General features: G+C 36.9%; 1 protein-coding gene across 1 annotated transcript in view; it reads right to left on the bottom strand.

Annotated features, from left to right (window-relative positions):
• Positions 1–8,473: 8,473 nt before the first annotated feature.
• Positions 8,474–17,273, bottom strand: part of LOC145766587 (uncharacterized) — an 82,678-nt gene continuing 73,878 nt past the window's right edge. The window contains exons 62-69 of the mRNA XM_082578305.1: positions 16,608–16,687; positions 12,728–12,866; positions 12,006–12,110; positions 11,234–11,595; positions 10,431–10,630; positions 10,157–10,305; positions 9,553–9,783; positions 8,474–9,212 (exon numbers count right to left, since the gene is read on the bottom strand). Of these exons, the coding sequence (XP_082434431.1) occupies positions 9,064–9,212; positions 9,553–9,783; positions 10,157–10,305; positions 10,431–10,630; positions 11,234–11,595; positions 12,006–12,110; positions 12,728–12,866; positions 16,608–16,687 (1,415 nt within the window). The 3' untranslated portion in view covers positions 8,474–9,063. The remainder of the gene's footprint in view (positions 9,213–9,552; positions 9,784–10,156; positions 10,306–10,430; positions 10,631–11,233; positions 11,596–12,005; positions 12,111–12,727; positions 12,867–16,607; positions 16,688–17,273) is intronic.

Genomic DNA, 17,273 nt, shown 5'->3' with positions numbered 1-17,273 from the left:
TTACCACTGCGTGCAGCCTAATCATGTGGGCCTATACAAATTAAGGTGTAATTTATCAGTTTTTCGACAAACTGCTGGCAAGTCCATGTTGTTTGTGCAAACATTGCTGTTTGTGCAAACTATGCTGTTTGTGCAAACAAACAGTGACGATGTGACATTAAATTTTTTTTATCCATGCAAATTCTATGAAATGTTGCTGCAAAGCATTATTCTCAGCTAGTCAAAATTTTTAATTGACACAATCTTTTGTGAAAACCTTCCACAGCAGGCGAGATTGGTTTAGGAAACGTCAGCGCAAAACGCTGAAATTGCTAAGATGACAACGCAAAGGGATTAATATGTAGTGGAATGAGTGGTTTTCACCGATAATCGAAAGAACGTGGGTTCGACACCGCTCCAAAGCATGCGGATGTGTTTCTGCAAAGATACTTAATGGCAAGCCAAAAATAAGGGGAGCAGCTGACTCGAGAACTACATGTCATTTCGATCGCCCAAACCATTTAACCCACTCTTGTAATTGCTCGAAACGTCTTTATTTTGAAGAAGACGAAGATCGTAGTCAAACGTCACCTTCGACATAACATGTTATCACGAAAGTCACGAGTCAACTCGACTAATTAACTGACACGAGCCTTGTATAAAGTAAAACAAGATTTTTTTTACTTACTCAAATTAGAGGAATTCCCTGGCATTTTTGTTGATCGGCAGGTAGCAGTCCTATTGTTCAACTTAACAAACGCTTTGATTGGAGAAGAGGTATGCAGAAGGCTGTACTCAATGAAGATCAATCAATCAAAGATGGGTGATTTGGAACAAGACATGTCAACTTTCCTGCAAGCAGAAAACTTGATCAAAAACAAGAGCACCGTAATTTTCAATAAGTGTCACTTGATCTTTTCTCACTCTACGGCGAAATGATCGTGCGACATCTAAATAGCAACGAAGGCATCTCAGTTACTCAGATTAGAAGTTGACCTAGTGAACCCCATGCTACTAGCACCATCAGCATCCTCATCCCTACGCCCACTTTCGCAATCTTCTATAGATCTCGATTTTTTTGTCATGTAGCTGTATGACAAAATAAAATTAGCTTTCTGTTTTTCAACACAAATAAGTTCGAAATCAACAACTAGCACGAAAACAATTTGAAACAAAACACTAATTTTGTAAACAGTAAATTTGATGTGGACGTTTTTTCTCCTTACAAAACATTCAAAATTAGTTCGTATTTTCAACTAAAGTCCCAGACGCCTTCGTCTCTCTGCTCAAAATGTCGTAGCCTATACAATTTTACATGTCTGTGTGATGCAGCATTGACGTACGGTACATCGGTATGTCCATCACACAACCACGAGAGTATGGGAGCATCTGAACTTTCGGGAGTTAAAGAAAAGTGCCATCAAAGACCATATCATAGAGTGTTCTTTTTGCACACATCGAAAATTCTCTGCTGACTCATTTAAAATTTTACGCAAAGGCAAATCCCAAATTGATACCAAAATTCAGGAAGCAGTGTTAATCAAATGCTACAAAGCTTACAACCCAAATTTAAACAAACAATTATTTGCTGGAGGCGCGTCCATTCTCCTCAACATTTACCTGGTGTATCACGTTCCCTGGCAATTTTTTTGTAGTTATTTATGTAGTTGCCTTTTCCTAATGTGATTTTATCTTCAAGAAGTTAAAACTTGTTGCATTTTTATAAATATTTTCAGGTTCCTGATGAGGGCTTTAAGTTAAGCCGAAAACGTTCGACTGTTAAAACTATTTGTAAATATGTAAAATATATTGTTATAATGCCCAGCCCTGTTGTATTGTTGTGAGTTATTCATGTCTAACCTGTAAGCAAAAGGTATAAATCGGGAACATACAAAAACTTCATTTTTGATGGCTAGTTTGGGGGGGGGGGTTTGATCCCCTTAGCTCCATGCTTGGTGCGCTACAGTAATAGGCTACAGGCATTACATAAGGTAGTCCATAACATGTATACTAAAACATCATTTAATAATTATCGAAAACAAATAAAATAATAGTGCTTCGGTAAAGAGTTTGTCTTGTTGTACCATAAGCATACGGAGCCGAGTAACGCTGCCAGGTTAAAGATATTAACGTTTAATTTTTAAAATTTGCAGAAAGCAAAAACTACCGTAGATTTAGTGGCGCATTTAGAAATTTTGTTAGGGGGGGGGAAGACATTGTGTCAGTCAGCCGCGTAACGGCTGACCTGGCGACTGGAGGCCAATAGGGGTCTGGGAGTAGTACACAAGGGGCAGCCTCAACGGTAGTAGGCTACACAGAAAGCTCAAATTTGATAAAAATGGCTGTTAATTGGTTCAATTTTTTCTACTTGAATTAAAATTAGATTTGTTTGACTCTTTAAATAGGAGGGTATACCAAAATGTCATATAATGCATCAGAACGGGGGAGGGGGTTAGATAAAACCGTCAGATAGGGGGAGGGGGTCCAAAATCAAGAGCGAATCCGCAGAAGTAAGTTACTGTTCCAATCAATGAACCAACAAAAGATATCAAACACTTAAGAACATAAACAATAAGTTAATCCTTCCGACCTCGAATACCTTTTGAACATTCTCGGCGATTAGCAATGACAATTTACAGTTTAATGCGATGGCTTCGCTTGGCAAATATATTAATGACTGCATCATACTCGAGTACAATATTCTTGTTTAAATCCATCTGAGCTAGACCATCCAAACGTGGCTCGGTCATGGTCGTGCGGTAATAATTTTTCAGGTACTTTAGTGAAACTGAAACATCGCTCATTGGAGGCAGTTGTAAATGGAAGCGTAGCAAAGATTCGAAGTAATTTATGGATATAATCAGATAAGTGTCGAGTTGTTCAGCACAGCTTGACACTCATCCACAAGAGTTGCAGGTCGTTTATCCACATTAACTGCAAGCCAATTCGCTCTCCATCTTCGCAATTCAACAATAGCTGCAAAGCAATTGCTTGGTTCCACATTCAGCATTTCATGGTAGAAGCCGAAAATCTCGTCGATCGGGCAGTCCTCATCTTCATGAATTAATGAAGGCTGAAATGTGCTCTTTAAAAGCTAGCGAGCAGTGCTCATTGAATCTCTCGTGAATTTGTGCCATGCAATTATCAAGAAAAGGAAGAAAAACTGTTCGTTTGAAATAGATCTCTGCAGTTTCAGCTGGAATGTTAGGTCGATGTTGTTGTCTAGGTGCTCTCCGGGGCATTCGGATTTCTTCGCCAAAAACTAAGCAAGCCTTGCCAAAAAGTTGGTGAAAAAGCCTATTATCGCCCCTTAGGTCTTGCAACACAGTTGCGCAGCTTCTAATATTCACCATTGCAGAATTCAACGTATGTGTAGAACGTAGGTCCTTGTAGGAGCTTCTTTGTGGTGCTGTAGCACCATTGGATGAGCCGCCACTGTATGCAGTGTATAGGCTACTTGTGATTGCTTGCTTAATTAAATATTTTTAACTTACTGTAATCAAGATTAAACTAGAAGTTGATTTGGAAATTCAGTATATCATTGACAAATTACATCGCAAAAAGTATAGCCGCACCCCCCTCCCCCACCCGCGCTAAGATGAATCATCCAAGCAATTACGTTTTGCGCTACAACTTTTTTTGTTGCAAAATTTGTTTTACCTGATCATTAGGGGGGGCCATCGCCCTTTATCCTCCCCCCTGAATACGCTACTGCGTACATTAAAACAAATTTCACATCTAACGTTCTCGACATCACATGATGCCCTCTTCACGAATAACACTTATACAGTAATTTTACCTGCATCTGAACAAACTACTATACATATAGCATCAATACGCTTTTTAAACAACTAACTTATGTCGTTAACAAAAACAAATTGAAAAGCGTTATAGAATAACTTAATGCTGAGGCTTAGTAAAGGTACTCACCATGCAAGTACTGAAGAATACTTTGCATGGTTGGAAATAAGCTACTTTAGTTCAGTAATGTAAATACTTCTAAAACTATAGTAGCCTACCTTTATCCTTAAGGAATTGTAGATGCAGCTGAAAGTAAGGGAGACTTCTGACCAGGGCTGGATTTAGCTGATGGGGGGCCCGGGGCACTTTTAGATCGGGGGGCCCCCGTGCAAATTTTTTTTTCAAGCCTATGGCGCGAAAAACCACCTCTACGTCTTCAGTAGCATCAGTCCAGTACTGCACAGCATTTTGCAGAAACTTTAAAGGCCAAAAGGAAAAAATAATACAAAATCACATTTTTTCCACATAGGGGGCCCTTCAAAAGTCGGGGGGCCCGGGGCAACTGCCCCCTCTGCCTCCCCCTAAATCCGGGCCTGCTTCTGACACGTGACATAGGCTACATGGCCTATATATCTTTTAATACTAAATTTGTTTGATAAAATCTGCTTGCTAGTTTTTCTAACAATTTTTTGACACAATGAGCACAAGCGTTTTGTCTGTGCCTTTCATGAACATCACTTGGCTAGTAGAGAAATTCCAAAAAATCCGTACGAATAGCCTCTCTACGTTATCCGCTCCGTTAACTCAGTGGTTAAGCCCTAGACTCAAAAACAAGTGGCGCTGGTTCCGGTTCTCGGGGTATGCGCTTGAGCAATGCATTTCAGAACTACTCTTCATTCTGCGGCACCTTATGGGTAGGCTACATAATTCACAGACAACAAGTAGAAACTTCACTTTGTCAAACTCGGTAACCGTCCCTCCATCAGTAGTTCAGAGCCCTTGCAAGTATGCAAATTTCCAGGAATAAACTGTCAGTCCGACGCCTTTTCGTATGATATACAAGACACACCATAGGCCTACCTCATACCTTTGTTACCAATCAAATAGGTTCGTTTAGTTGTTAACTTAAGGTAGTTGAATAATTAAGTAACCTAATGATTTTACTTCGGAATATTTCATTTTTTTTCTCAGCGGTACATGGATAAATTTTACATTTCAAACTCTCTGCTGATGTAAAACCATGTAGCCTAGCCTACAGCTAAATAGCTTAATGGAGTGTAAATGAGCAAGCAAGAGTGCAAATTTTAAAAAATGGAGTAAAATTGCATGCTTTTTATGTTTTTTGAGGAGAAACGTGACCAAATGCCCCCCTAGATTCCCTACTGCCTAAGAAGTAGCCTACCTATTTTTAATTAAAACACTGAGATCTAGTAAGTTAAATTCATGTGTCAAATCTTTTGTGTGCGAGAGTGTAATTATTTAACTCTGCAAAGCTTTCTTCCGCACTGATTTTTTTCCATGCCATGACTGAAGGGAACACTCCTAATGTTAGTTTGGAGAAAAGTAAAAATAAACTTAACGTTAAAAAAAATAAAAAACAAAACTAAAAACTAGGTTATAAAAAGATTATAATGTATTATGCAATAAAACATTTACTGTACAATAGCTGGACTTACTTTATCGGAGATTCTACTGTTATCAAGATCTACTACAGCATGAACCTAAAGCAAGTTAATGATTAAGTAAAAGTTGCATATATGCCTACAGAAATAAACATAAATTTAAATCACCAGTTTGTTGCTTACTTTTATCTGCTGATGATTCAACTAAGTTTCCTTTCCACTAACATTGTATTAACCAATCTATTTCACTAAATCCATGCATGCTTCCGGAATTCGTTTGTAGGTTACTAAAAGCTTGATTGTCAATATTCGTCCAAAACTGCAGCTTCAATTCCAAACATACCTAAAAGACGCTTATTAGACTGCCTGCATATTCACCGAATACTTAAAATACGCTTATCTAACTTCAAAAGTTAACCCCCAAAAATACACTGCTAACCTGAAGCTTCAGCCCAGCAAAAAGCAACTAGAGCTACTTCCTAAGCTGCCGGAAAGAGATTGAATACAAGACACAAGTGACTCAGTTTGTGTTAAAGGTAAAAAAATATATGTAACTGCTGAGTCGGTTATTCCAAGATAACGATTGTTGTTGGAACGTGTGTCTATATTAATCATTTATCTGCACACTACTAGTCATCTATCCAATAAACATCTATCTAGTCGAGTGTCTCTAGGCTGGGCAAGAGATGGCCTATTAATGGTCTATAAATGACCTAACATAAATTTATCTCTTTCTGTCTTACCAAACTAGCTGGTGTAGCTTACCTCAATTTCCAGTAAGCCAATCCCCTGCTTTCCTATTGCTTACTGCTAAACCATTCCAAACAATCATCACTTTTATTGAAAAATAGATTTTTGTATGCAATAAAAGCCAGGAATCACATTTGTTAGCAGAACTTTTTGGTTAAACCTGAGTCCACAGTGCGACAGCTTGGAAAATGAAGGGCGTGGTCGACAGCGACTGCTTCCGCAATTTTTTTTATTCCCTTCCCTTGTTTGGTTTTGTTTTTATTCCTCGTAGCGAAAACTCTATTTTAGGTTAGGCTACTAACCTATGACATGACAGAGCCTTGAGAAAGATAAGAGAGACAAAACTCGATAGCTTAGGCATGCTATAAACCGAAATAAGGTAAGCTACTAAACAAAAGAGCTACAGCAGTGATTTTTAACCGGTATTCCGCAAAACACTAGTTTTCCGTGAAAGGTTGTCAGGTGTTCCGCACTAAATTTATTAGTTTGACCAGTGTTCCATGGAACAATGGTCAAAAATTAAAATCACAAGAGCTTTGCGTTTGTCTTTCTGCAATTTATGGCCGAACACCAACTTTGTGCTCATTCGAACAGGCCCAGATATCGCACCAAAAAACAAAACAAATGGTAAGTGAGTAAAGCTTTGTTGTGATGTTTATTTTATTGCATTATTAAAAAAAAAATTTGGTGTTTCAAAGATAATTTTGATGCATCAAGTGTTCCGTGGCTCAAAAAAGGTTGAAAAACACTGGGCTACTGCGCAATACGCAGGTAGGTGCAACATCTTTTTAAAAAAAAATTAAAGGAAAAAATAAAGAATATTACCTGACAAGATTATTCAAACAATGATATAACCAATTTATAGGTTTGCTGTGAATATTTCATAGTAGGCTACTACGCCATATTCAAATAAAAATAGTATTCAATTTCTTAACACCTGAAAAAAATCACCTACAACTGCAAATAACATTAAAAACCTAAATCAAATTTATCCATTAAAGAAATACTATAAACCACATCCAAACCGCAACAAGTAAAAAGTAGGCATAAAAATGGCATAAAATGCAAGATGTTAATCCAATGCTACTGAAATGCCAATTAATTATCTGAAAGGCCCATCATCACACTGCAGAAAACTTTATTTTGAAAACATTGTGGTTTATTGTTTATTGGTTTAAGAAATTTATGAAGTAATTCTTCGTTTTACTCCTTGATTTAGTCCATGGTTGAGAAAAAACAGAACGTCAAAAGTGAATTGGAAATTTATCCAGCACAGTCTACAACAGTAGACCACAACCTGTTCGCTTTCAACAAACAATCATTTAGGTTGCTGGTCTATTGCAGCCTACTTCATCACGATTTTATCATTTGGGTGTCAAATTTGTCTTACCATTTTATTTTTATGTCGTATACGACGTACAAAACATCGTACGAATGTACAAATATTTGGGCAAACTACTGTATGTTACATAAGAAGCTATTAATTGTCTCCTTGATATTTTCATGAAACTGTTGAAATCAGTATGTTAATTTGGGCACCAACAAAATATGAAATCACCTGAATTTGATTGGTCCTTCCATGAAGTCGTCCAAATCAACATTCAAATGTTAATTTGGGCACCAACAAAATATGAAATCACATGAATGTGATTCATCCTTCTATGAGTCTGTACAAATCAACATGTTCATTTAGGCACTCATTTTATCAAGCTCATATGCAGATAACTATTTCGATATGTATACTGCATTTGGGAATTTTCAATAAAAGCACGCAGATTGGGAAAGTTTTTGTGCTGCCCTCCAAAAATATTTTAGTTCCGTAAGGCTATGGGTCTACGATAAGTTAATGAAAAGGAACCAGTCCGTTCACCGAGCAGTTTCTACTACCAGGCGATGAAGCATTGACATCCAGGGTTGTAAAGTTAGAAGAATGTTTGAGTGACTGGACACTTTGTTACAGGCTACTTAACAAAAGGACACCATGACTCTGATTAAGTTATGTGCGGTATGAATTCACTGCTTGGTTAGTAAAAGAGCGGTAACAAGTATTTGAAAATCACTTTCAAACTCATTCGTTTGGTTGTTTGTGCGCATAGCCTAATCTAGTGTTTGGCAATGGAGTTATAGCGCACTACTTGCTGACAATAGCCAAGGACTTAGCCTTTGGCTGAAAAGGTTATTCCGGTAAGGCAACAAGGTGAATATTTAACCTCGGTCAAAGTCAGCGCTTTGTCGATGTAAACAAATTGGGTCGAGCTTGAACGTGGGATGTTAACTCTGCAGGAAGAAGCTATATCGTTCAACTTGTCTGGTCTTTGAAATGCACCCCACGTATGCCCTTTCCTATCCTAGCGATGATTTCAAGCGCTTTCATGGAGCAATTCATTTTATTGTTTTGTTGGACCAACAACACAATAATCAACAGCAAACTGTCCAAACTACGTTTACTTCATAAACATCGTCACTGCACAACGTACGTAGGAAAAACGAAATACGGACAGACCACCAAGATTTTGGACTAATGATATTAAAGGCTAGTCAGGACTTGATTACAAAACTGCAATAGAAAAATCTCACAACAGAAAAACTTGACGCTTCATTGTTTCCAACCTTCGACGAGAGGAAGGAACTTAATGATGATGACTGGGTTTTGTAGGCTTGATTCTAAATCTAGCATGCAATCAATAACAACCAAAAGCCTTGGATTGCCCAATAGCCTGCATACCAATAACGCATTGCGGATTTATTAGTAGAGTTGCGAAGCAAAAAAATGTGGAACTTACTTCTGAATCATTCAGCAAAAATTACCATCCGAAAAATGAAGTCTCTCTATTAGTATGCAAATAAAAAACAACAAAAATAAATAATGACAACAAGACGGAGGCGATGCTAAAGTCTTCTCATGCTTAATCCTTTTTAATGGTGTTAAATAACTACCCGAAAAGGGGTGTAAACATTGCAGGTAGCATTTTTAATTTATTAAGTCTTCCTCGCTGTTTGAGATATAGAACCTTCCGTTTATCCGCCTTTCCGCAATTCCATCATTACTTCGGAGTTGTAAAGTGGCTTGTTCCGCCGGAATACTGACGTTGAAACGAGAAAGATTGGTTGAGAAGATTTCTGTAACAGTAGAATTCTTGATTTCAGAAGGACAAAGTAGCTGTTGCAATCTTTTGACTTCTATAAACATCTATAATTTTAAATCAGTGTACTGGATCCACATTGATTTCAACCAGACCTTCTGTATTCCGGAGTCTATTAAAAGGCTTTGATTCAATCACATAAGCTTCAGTGGTGAAAGTCTAATTTTCCATATGACAAAGTAAAGCAAGCTCAATAGCTCATCCTTCTTTCAATGTTTTATTGAAACTTTTTTTATTTTTTTATATCTTAAATTTGAAGTGTCTAACCAATGTGCAAGCTGTTAAAAATTTGAACAAATTAAATTTTTAAATTTTACCGAAAAGCGTTTTTGTTTTCCCAAAGCCTGTGTAAATGTGAAGCTGATCACGTGATGACGTCACGAAATCAGAGAATTCCACCGTGATAGTTCGTCCCAAGGTGGCGCTTGTGTTTCGTTGAGCAAGAATAACCCAGGTGCAGTCCCCGTTCCCAGTATGGGGGAGAGGGTAGTTTCGACTCGATATACTCCCTTGCTGAACCCCAAAGAATAAGCTTAGGCCATCACAACCTAAAATATAAGCTGCAAATGTTAAAAGATAAAATAATAACAAAGTAGGACTTTAACTTCGCCAAAAAATTTGCAAGTTCAATGCTTTTACTATATATTGATGAAACTATTTTATTTATCTATCCACTATTCACTTGGAGTAATCGTTTTACGGACAACACTGCTGCCACTTTGACAATTCTACTGTAAAGTTGTAGAAAAAACAGCATAGCTTTCTAAACGCTGTCTGAACCATTAGCTTGGCTTCTGTAATTGTGATCTGTAGGCTACGTTTTATTCAAGTTAAACAAATGCTCCAACCATTGTTTCATCCATAGTTGTTTACATAAAAGTTAACACAAGCATGGTTTTAAAGGTGGCTACCATCTCCTACCTGATGGACAGTTCATCTCGTCAGATAAATCGTCACAATCCAATTCACCATCGCAGACTTTGTCAGGTGCAACGCACTTGCCGTTCCCACATCTGTGACGTTCACTGCACGTTGCTGGGTCTTCGACGTAATAATCAAAATGCATGGTTCTAAAACAAGAAAAACTCAATATAACGTTTTTGTAATGTTCTTTATACGATTGTGTTTTAACCTCTTTAGTCAACAACTTTCTTTCATTCCAAAGTTTATTTTTTAGCCTTTCTTTGTAGTTTACCTGATTGCATTCAAATATTTCGCATCTGGGTTTGCAGCAAGCAAGAAGGTGATTGGTTGATCAGGTAATGACGAGTAATAATGCGGACCGGTTGACCAATCATTAATGACTCTCTTATTTCCAATAGCGATTTGAATTTTTCCTTCATGCCATAAAGGATCAGCGTTCATTTTTGGAACCCTGAGCACAGCAACCTTTCCCTGAATAAGAACCACAGCAACAGCGTAAAAATGTTAAAAATTTACTTCAAAATTATTAAAAAGGTAGCGGTTATTTGTAAATCAATTGAACATCGTAACTACGCTGCTTAATCATTAAACGAGTCTTCTGGCAAGCAAAAACTGAAAAACACTGCTTTTGAAGCAAAAATTAAAATAAAACCTATGCAGCAGCCTATATTTCTTAAGTTGTTAAGATATCATTTGCCCTTTCATTATGAAAAATGCTTGTATGTGTAGTGGTTGTGTAATTATAAATCCAATAATCCCAACGGTGATCGATTGAATTTTGATACTTTTAAATGTTTCAAAAATGCGATGCTGAAAACAACATGAAATAAGCTTCATACCAAAAATATAACACAACAATGTTGATAAAGTTTTTAATAATACGAAATTTTAAGAGGATATTAGCTCGATGTGTTTTACCGTAGGCTACATATCAGTTAAGAAATCAGTCGTTTTTTACATTGATTGAACGTGTGCAGGCGCAGAATCTCAGAATCAATGTAAAAAATGACTGACTTGCTGTTTGGGATGTCTCATGGAAGCAGGTAATATTACTGTTGATGTAATTAAACTTACTGAAGAAGGAAGAATTGACCAGTGGCAACTCTTTAATGTCTTGCCACTAAGTTTGTTAATTCTAATCGTCTGGATGCCATCTTCTATATTTGTATTGCTCCTCCAAGCAACGTTTTCATTCATTCCATTTCCAATTGTACTTGGAGCAATGTTTTCTGGAATAATAACTTCAGTCTTCCTCAGCTTGGTGTAGTACTGATAGAAGGGATCCAACAAAGGGTCATAGAAACATCCTGAATCGCATTCCAACTCATCTGCGTAGTTTTCGGAGCAATCTATGATCCCATCACAAACCTTGTCAAAAGTCACGCATTGGTTGATTGACGATTCCGGCGGAAAACATGAGAACTCCCCTGGACACGCTACAAGAAAAAAGAGAGCTTATTCTTCTGGAACAATTCGTAAAGACAAAACTGAAATGCAAAACGATGCAAAACAGTAAATACTCCTTATTGTTAAAACTCACAAGACCACACGTTCAGTAAATTTTTTGATCGTCAACAGCAACTTTAATATGAATTAATATTGGTTGTTGTTGCTGGTAGATTATTTCATTTACATAGTTCTTAAAGCGCGTTGATTAAGCGCACACCTCGAGAGCCGAACAAGCGCCGCTTGATCTTGTGGTTTCTTTGTAAAAACGGGCGCTTATCCAACCGAGCTATCGGGTCGTAGCAACACTTCAGTTGCTAACAACAACCGCAGCTCACATTAAGTGCTTTCGACTAAGCTACAACTTTTAGGAAACATGCCGACTTCTTCGATTACTCACCAACTTGCAGTGTCTTGCTTATCCATTCGTTTAGCGAAGGAGTCAACTTGGTAAAGTAGTCGGCTCCAAGAGGAATTCCAACAACTGGAGGGAGAGACGGACCAGCTGTAACAGGCCATTATGAAAAGATAGAAATACTCAAAGTTTGTTATAGGACTGAGCACAGAAACAGGTACAAATTGTTTCAACCACTTGCATACAAAGTCGTAGTTTATTGTTGTATAGCATCTTATGCACTCCGTCAGTATCCATTTTGTAAAATCAACTTGCAAAAGTTGAGTTTGAAAAGGAGCAATTCGATTAGCATTTCACTTCACAAAAGCTACACTTTAATCCGTTAGACCTCCAACTAACATGGTATTTTCTGCAAAAGCGGTATAGTCATGTAGGCTACAACTGATAAGAAAAACTCTTTCAAAAATTAGATCCAGGCTTATGCTCTGTAGTAATAATTTAGATCAAGTGGATGAAACGGTAAGGAGGCCAGCATCCCTACCAGGCTTCGAGAATGCTATTAACAAGTAAGTATGTCTTGCCATGACAGTCGAGTGCTTTAGTTTAGCATCAAACCGGTATACACTATTGAGAGTCCGGTGTAGGCTACACTCTCACGACTGGAAGGCGCATTTGAGTCGATCAATTAAACAACTTTTACTTTCTGAACTCAAGATATGAAATCGTTGTTGTAGACCAGAATATCGAAACTTGAAATATTCACTTACGTGTTGTTTGTCGACGTTGTATGTAGCCTTGGTAGTCGGGAGCAATAAAGTTCCTACGCATATTGACCCAACTGTAAGTAGCGGCCAGAAACCACTTTTCATCATGTCTCTTGCACAGGACTACTGTACCTTGGTCATGCTGGTGTAGAAAGTGTTGTTAAAAGAAAGTCTTATCATTAACTTTTATATTGATCAGGGGTTGAGCAATTATTGATGGTTTGAAGTAATATCAAGAAAATGAAGTATCTTCTGACAGGTGTCAAACCCACAACAATGCTTGATATGAACGACTCGGTTACATGTCTTGTAATGCAAAGAAATTTATTCTCACACGAGTCAGTTCAATCAAATATTGCTAAAAATCGATTTCGATCAGCTAGAAGCTAGATCATCTTCAGTTAAGCTAAGCTGGAAGCAAACAGCACAAAATTCAAATGATGAAAGTGCAAAGAAATGAAAAAACGTTTTACTCTAGCTAAATTAAAGAATTAATGGAAAAAACTAACAATCAAAGACGAAATAAAAGGAAAATGGCACGAAAGAGTATGGTATACAATTGTAAGGCCTACCATCATAAGCCTAACCAGAAACACATTGTTGAACAATACGAAAAATATTGATTAAAAAGACAAATTGTATAAAGACTGGGCTTGAACCGATAATGACGAAAAGAATTAACTACCGTAGGCTACATCAAATTACCTAGAACTGTATCTACAGAACTAACTACATCAAGCGATATCGAAGTGGTAACCTGACAGCTCCCTGCACAAAATTTTTTTACTGACTAAATTTACTGATTGACTAAAATTGACTAAATATAGACTATTGAAAAAAATTGACTAAATTACTTACTGACTAAAATTACAGACCAAATTAACTAATTATTTAAAAAAAGAGGCGATTACTTTAAACCCGTATCAACGTAAAGTCAATTGGGGATCCGCGTAAAGCAGATACAAAAGCATCAAAAATTTGAGAAAAATATGAACACTATAATATAAACGACGACCTTTTAGAGTACATGCATAAAAGTGAGACAAAGTCCAATTTGAATTTCTTTTGTTGCATTTTTCCAGTTAAAAATTCTTATGTTGCATATCGCGCGATTTCGGGTAGTTAACCCTCTTCAGTACAACTTTTATCAACAGCATAGTACAGTAAAATTTACACCAGTTCACTTTAAAAAAATAACTAAAAATGTTAAAGTTTTCGCAGTTTAAATTTTGTTTCAGTGGTACAGTTTTTCCTAATTTTGTGATGAGATGATTTGTAGCAGTGACCATACTGCCGTATTTGCCAGGATTGCCGCAAAGGGAGCATTTTCCGCAGGGTTGAGATGATCCGATCTTAGAGCTTGTGTTCAATGAAAGGCTTTTAAAATTTGTAAGTATCTGAGTCAATGTGGTAGGTTTTTTGTATACAATCCTAGTAGTGTGGTTTAGTTTGCGTTCTTTATTGGTAAGTTTCAGTTTATCAGGGAATGACGTAGCCCATACAATTTTGTCGTTGAATTTTTTGTCCATGTTTTTCTGTGGTTGACTAGGTCCAAATCGCTCTGTCCATGTTTTGGCCAATTGAATTATTTTGGTCGTCATACCTTTGTGAAATCCTGAACTGATGCACTTTCCTTTTAATTTTTCCAATTCCGTTTCGTACAAAAGTTGATTTTCATTTAACCTATGTAGTCTTGTTGCTTCTCCAAACACAATGCCTTTGTAAATGGATGGGGGGTGGTGTGAAGTTCCATTGATAAAATTTCGATTCAAAGCAGTGGGTTTGACATAATTAGTGGTGATCAAACCTTTTGGGGAGTGGTTAGAAATGAGATGGTTTACGTCTAAAAATTCAATTTCCATGTTTGTTTGAGAAGTGTATTTTCTACGAAATGTTAGTTCCAAGTTGTTCTGTTCAAATTTTGATTTCAGTGCCAATTCAATTTGATTTGTGTTTTGATCGTCGAATGAAAAAAAGATGATGTCATCGATGAAACGTTTGAAAATTTCAGCTTGCTGAAGTGTTTCAGCGATGGGCAAAAGGACATAGTGTAATGTGATGTTAGCTAGAGAGACTGAGTGGTTATCTCCTGTGATAATGTCTTCATTTTGACGATAGAATTTGGTTTGGTATTGGACGATAACGTTGTCTAAACAATATAAAATAAGATCTACAAGTGTTTGTGTGGCAGATTTGGGAAATTTGGCAGTTGATCAATGGCGTAGGTCAAAGCATTTTTTACAAGTTGTCTTTTCACGCTGGGATAAAGAGCTTTTCCATCAGCAGCTACCAAATATAACAGATCCTTGTTTGTATTCTTTCGGGTTAGTCGGCTTTCTCATTCGACGAGCATTTCCAAATAATGTTTGCTGTCTTTGCAATATTCATCTATTCCAGTTTTGCAGAATGATGTGCTGATGGGTTGTAGCAAGTGTTCCAAAAAGGCTGTAATTCTGGATGTCGTGATGTTGCCAGCTGATTGAAGGAGACGTACAGAAATGTTTTGTGGGTGTGTGGTTTTGACTTGTTGTGGTGTAAGTTTGTGAGTTTTAAAGAGTGGATAAGCGTAGGCAGGTTGGTTATTTGCAAAGTATTTGGCGTTGGGTCCTGTTATTTTGTAGTACAGTTGGCTTTCACTCTTTATGCCGGTGGTTAAAAACAATAAGCTGTCGTCTACAATGCCATCTTTATGCAGGACTTTTATTTTCTCCTCACAAGTGTATCTAATTTGATTAAGAGATGAATTTATTTGTTTAGAATTGAGCTGGATTTGGTCGAATTTCATCAGCTCAGCCTTCATAATTTGGTCATAGTCCTCCCAATCAATTATAATAATTTTACCATCTTTATCAGATTGACAAATTACAATTACTTTATTTTCTATAAGATGTTTTAGATTTTTCAAGCTTTTTCGTTGAACCAAATTGAGGTTGTTTCTTTTAAAAAAAAGTCAAATTTACTTGTTCTCCCAAATTCCTGAGTTTGGCTGTAGCTAATTCACCGTAGGCCTTGATATCTGCATCAAGCATTTCTTTTCCTGGTCGGTTGGTTTTTGGAATTTTTAGTTTTTTGGGAATGTTCTGAGTGGAAGAGTTTTGGTCATCGTGTTCAAATACTTGCGCCCATTCTGCTCTTCTCAAATGTTGTTGTAAATTAAGCCATTCTTTGGTTTCTACTGAGGTGTTTCATTTTGGGGTTGGTGCAAAATTCAAGCCTAGCATTAGAAGGCTTTTGTCGTCTGTTGAAATGTTCACGCTGGATTTATTTAAAATCCTTTTCTCTGCTTTTTCTTTAAAATCTTTTAATCAATATTTTTCGTATTGTTGAACAATGTGTTTCTGGTTAGGCTTATGATGGTAGGCCTTACAATTGTATACCATACTCTTTCGTGCCATTTTCCTTTTATTTCGTCTTTGATTGTTAGTTTTTTCCATTAATTCTTTAATTTAGCTAGAGTAAAACGTTTTTTCATTTCTTTGCACTTTCATCATTTGAATTTTGTGCTGTTTGCTTCCAGCTTAGCTTAACTGAAGATGATCTAGCTTCTAGCTGATCGAAATCGATTTTTAGCAATATATGATTGAACTGACTCGTGTGAGAATAAATTTCTTTGCATTTGAAGTAATATATTTCTTTAAAATGCACACTGAAAACGTAATAGACGTTTCACTCAAAAAATTTCACGCCACTTGAAGAGTAAAGTTTTTGAGTTGGAACGGAAAGTTCTGCTCTTTTGTGGATGAGCCATTCACAGTTAGAAGTTCTTGGCAAGTTTAAGTGAAACAGTATATTATGACTTCAGAAAAAAACGAAACAGATTTTTAAGTTAAATCAAAACAAAGATGAAGCATTCACCAAATCACCAAGTTATGCAAACACTCACCACGAAACTCGCTACTCTCTTGCTATTGTATCCAGTTCTCATCAAGACGTGAATATGAGGAGGGTCATAACCGATAGTGCCTGGAAAGTTCAAAGCATTAGCATCATCAACACAAATAAACCAGTCTCTGAGCCATGACACATGCAACGATGTAAGGATGTGTCGTTTAACTAAGATTGACTCATCACAAAGGATTTCAAGATGTTCTGTGATGGAAATTTTGAAAACTGGCACAAGGAAGGTATATATGCAGTCACAACGATAACCACAAGTTATAACTTAGTTTAACGAGCAAATAATTAATATCGTGATACTTAGGTTTCGTAATATTACGCAAAGCTACCTAGCGAAGACCTCTGCTCGTGGCCCCACGAAGAACGCTGCGTGGCCCGCAATGGAAGACCTAGAGCTCCCTTGGGAGACCTCGGGCTCCGGATTAGAAACCCTCCCCTGGTATCAGGAATTTGTATTTTTGTAGCATGCTTTTGCAATTTAATGTTGATTAAGATGGAAATTTAAGTTTAAAAATTTTATTCTATAAAACATTTTATAAAAATCGCCATATGATTTTACCACTTGCATTTCTTCTAAAATAATCATTTTACTAGATCGAATAATTAACTTCAAAAAGCCGATAGCTTAAACGTTGACGATTTAACTTGTTCT

Source organism: Aplidium turbinatum, chromosome 3, assembly GCF_918807975.1.
Source record: "Aplidium turbinatum chromosome 3, kaAplTurb1.1, whole genome shotgun sequence".
NCBI classification, from domain to species: Eukaryota; Metazoa; Chordata; class Ascidiacea; order Aplousobranchia; family Polyclinidae; genus Aplidium; species Aplidium turbinatum.
This window is presented reverse-complemented; position numbering and strand designations above follow the sequence as displayed.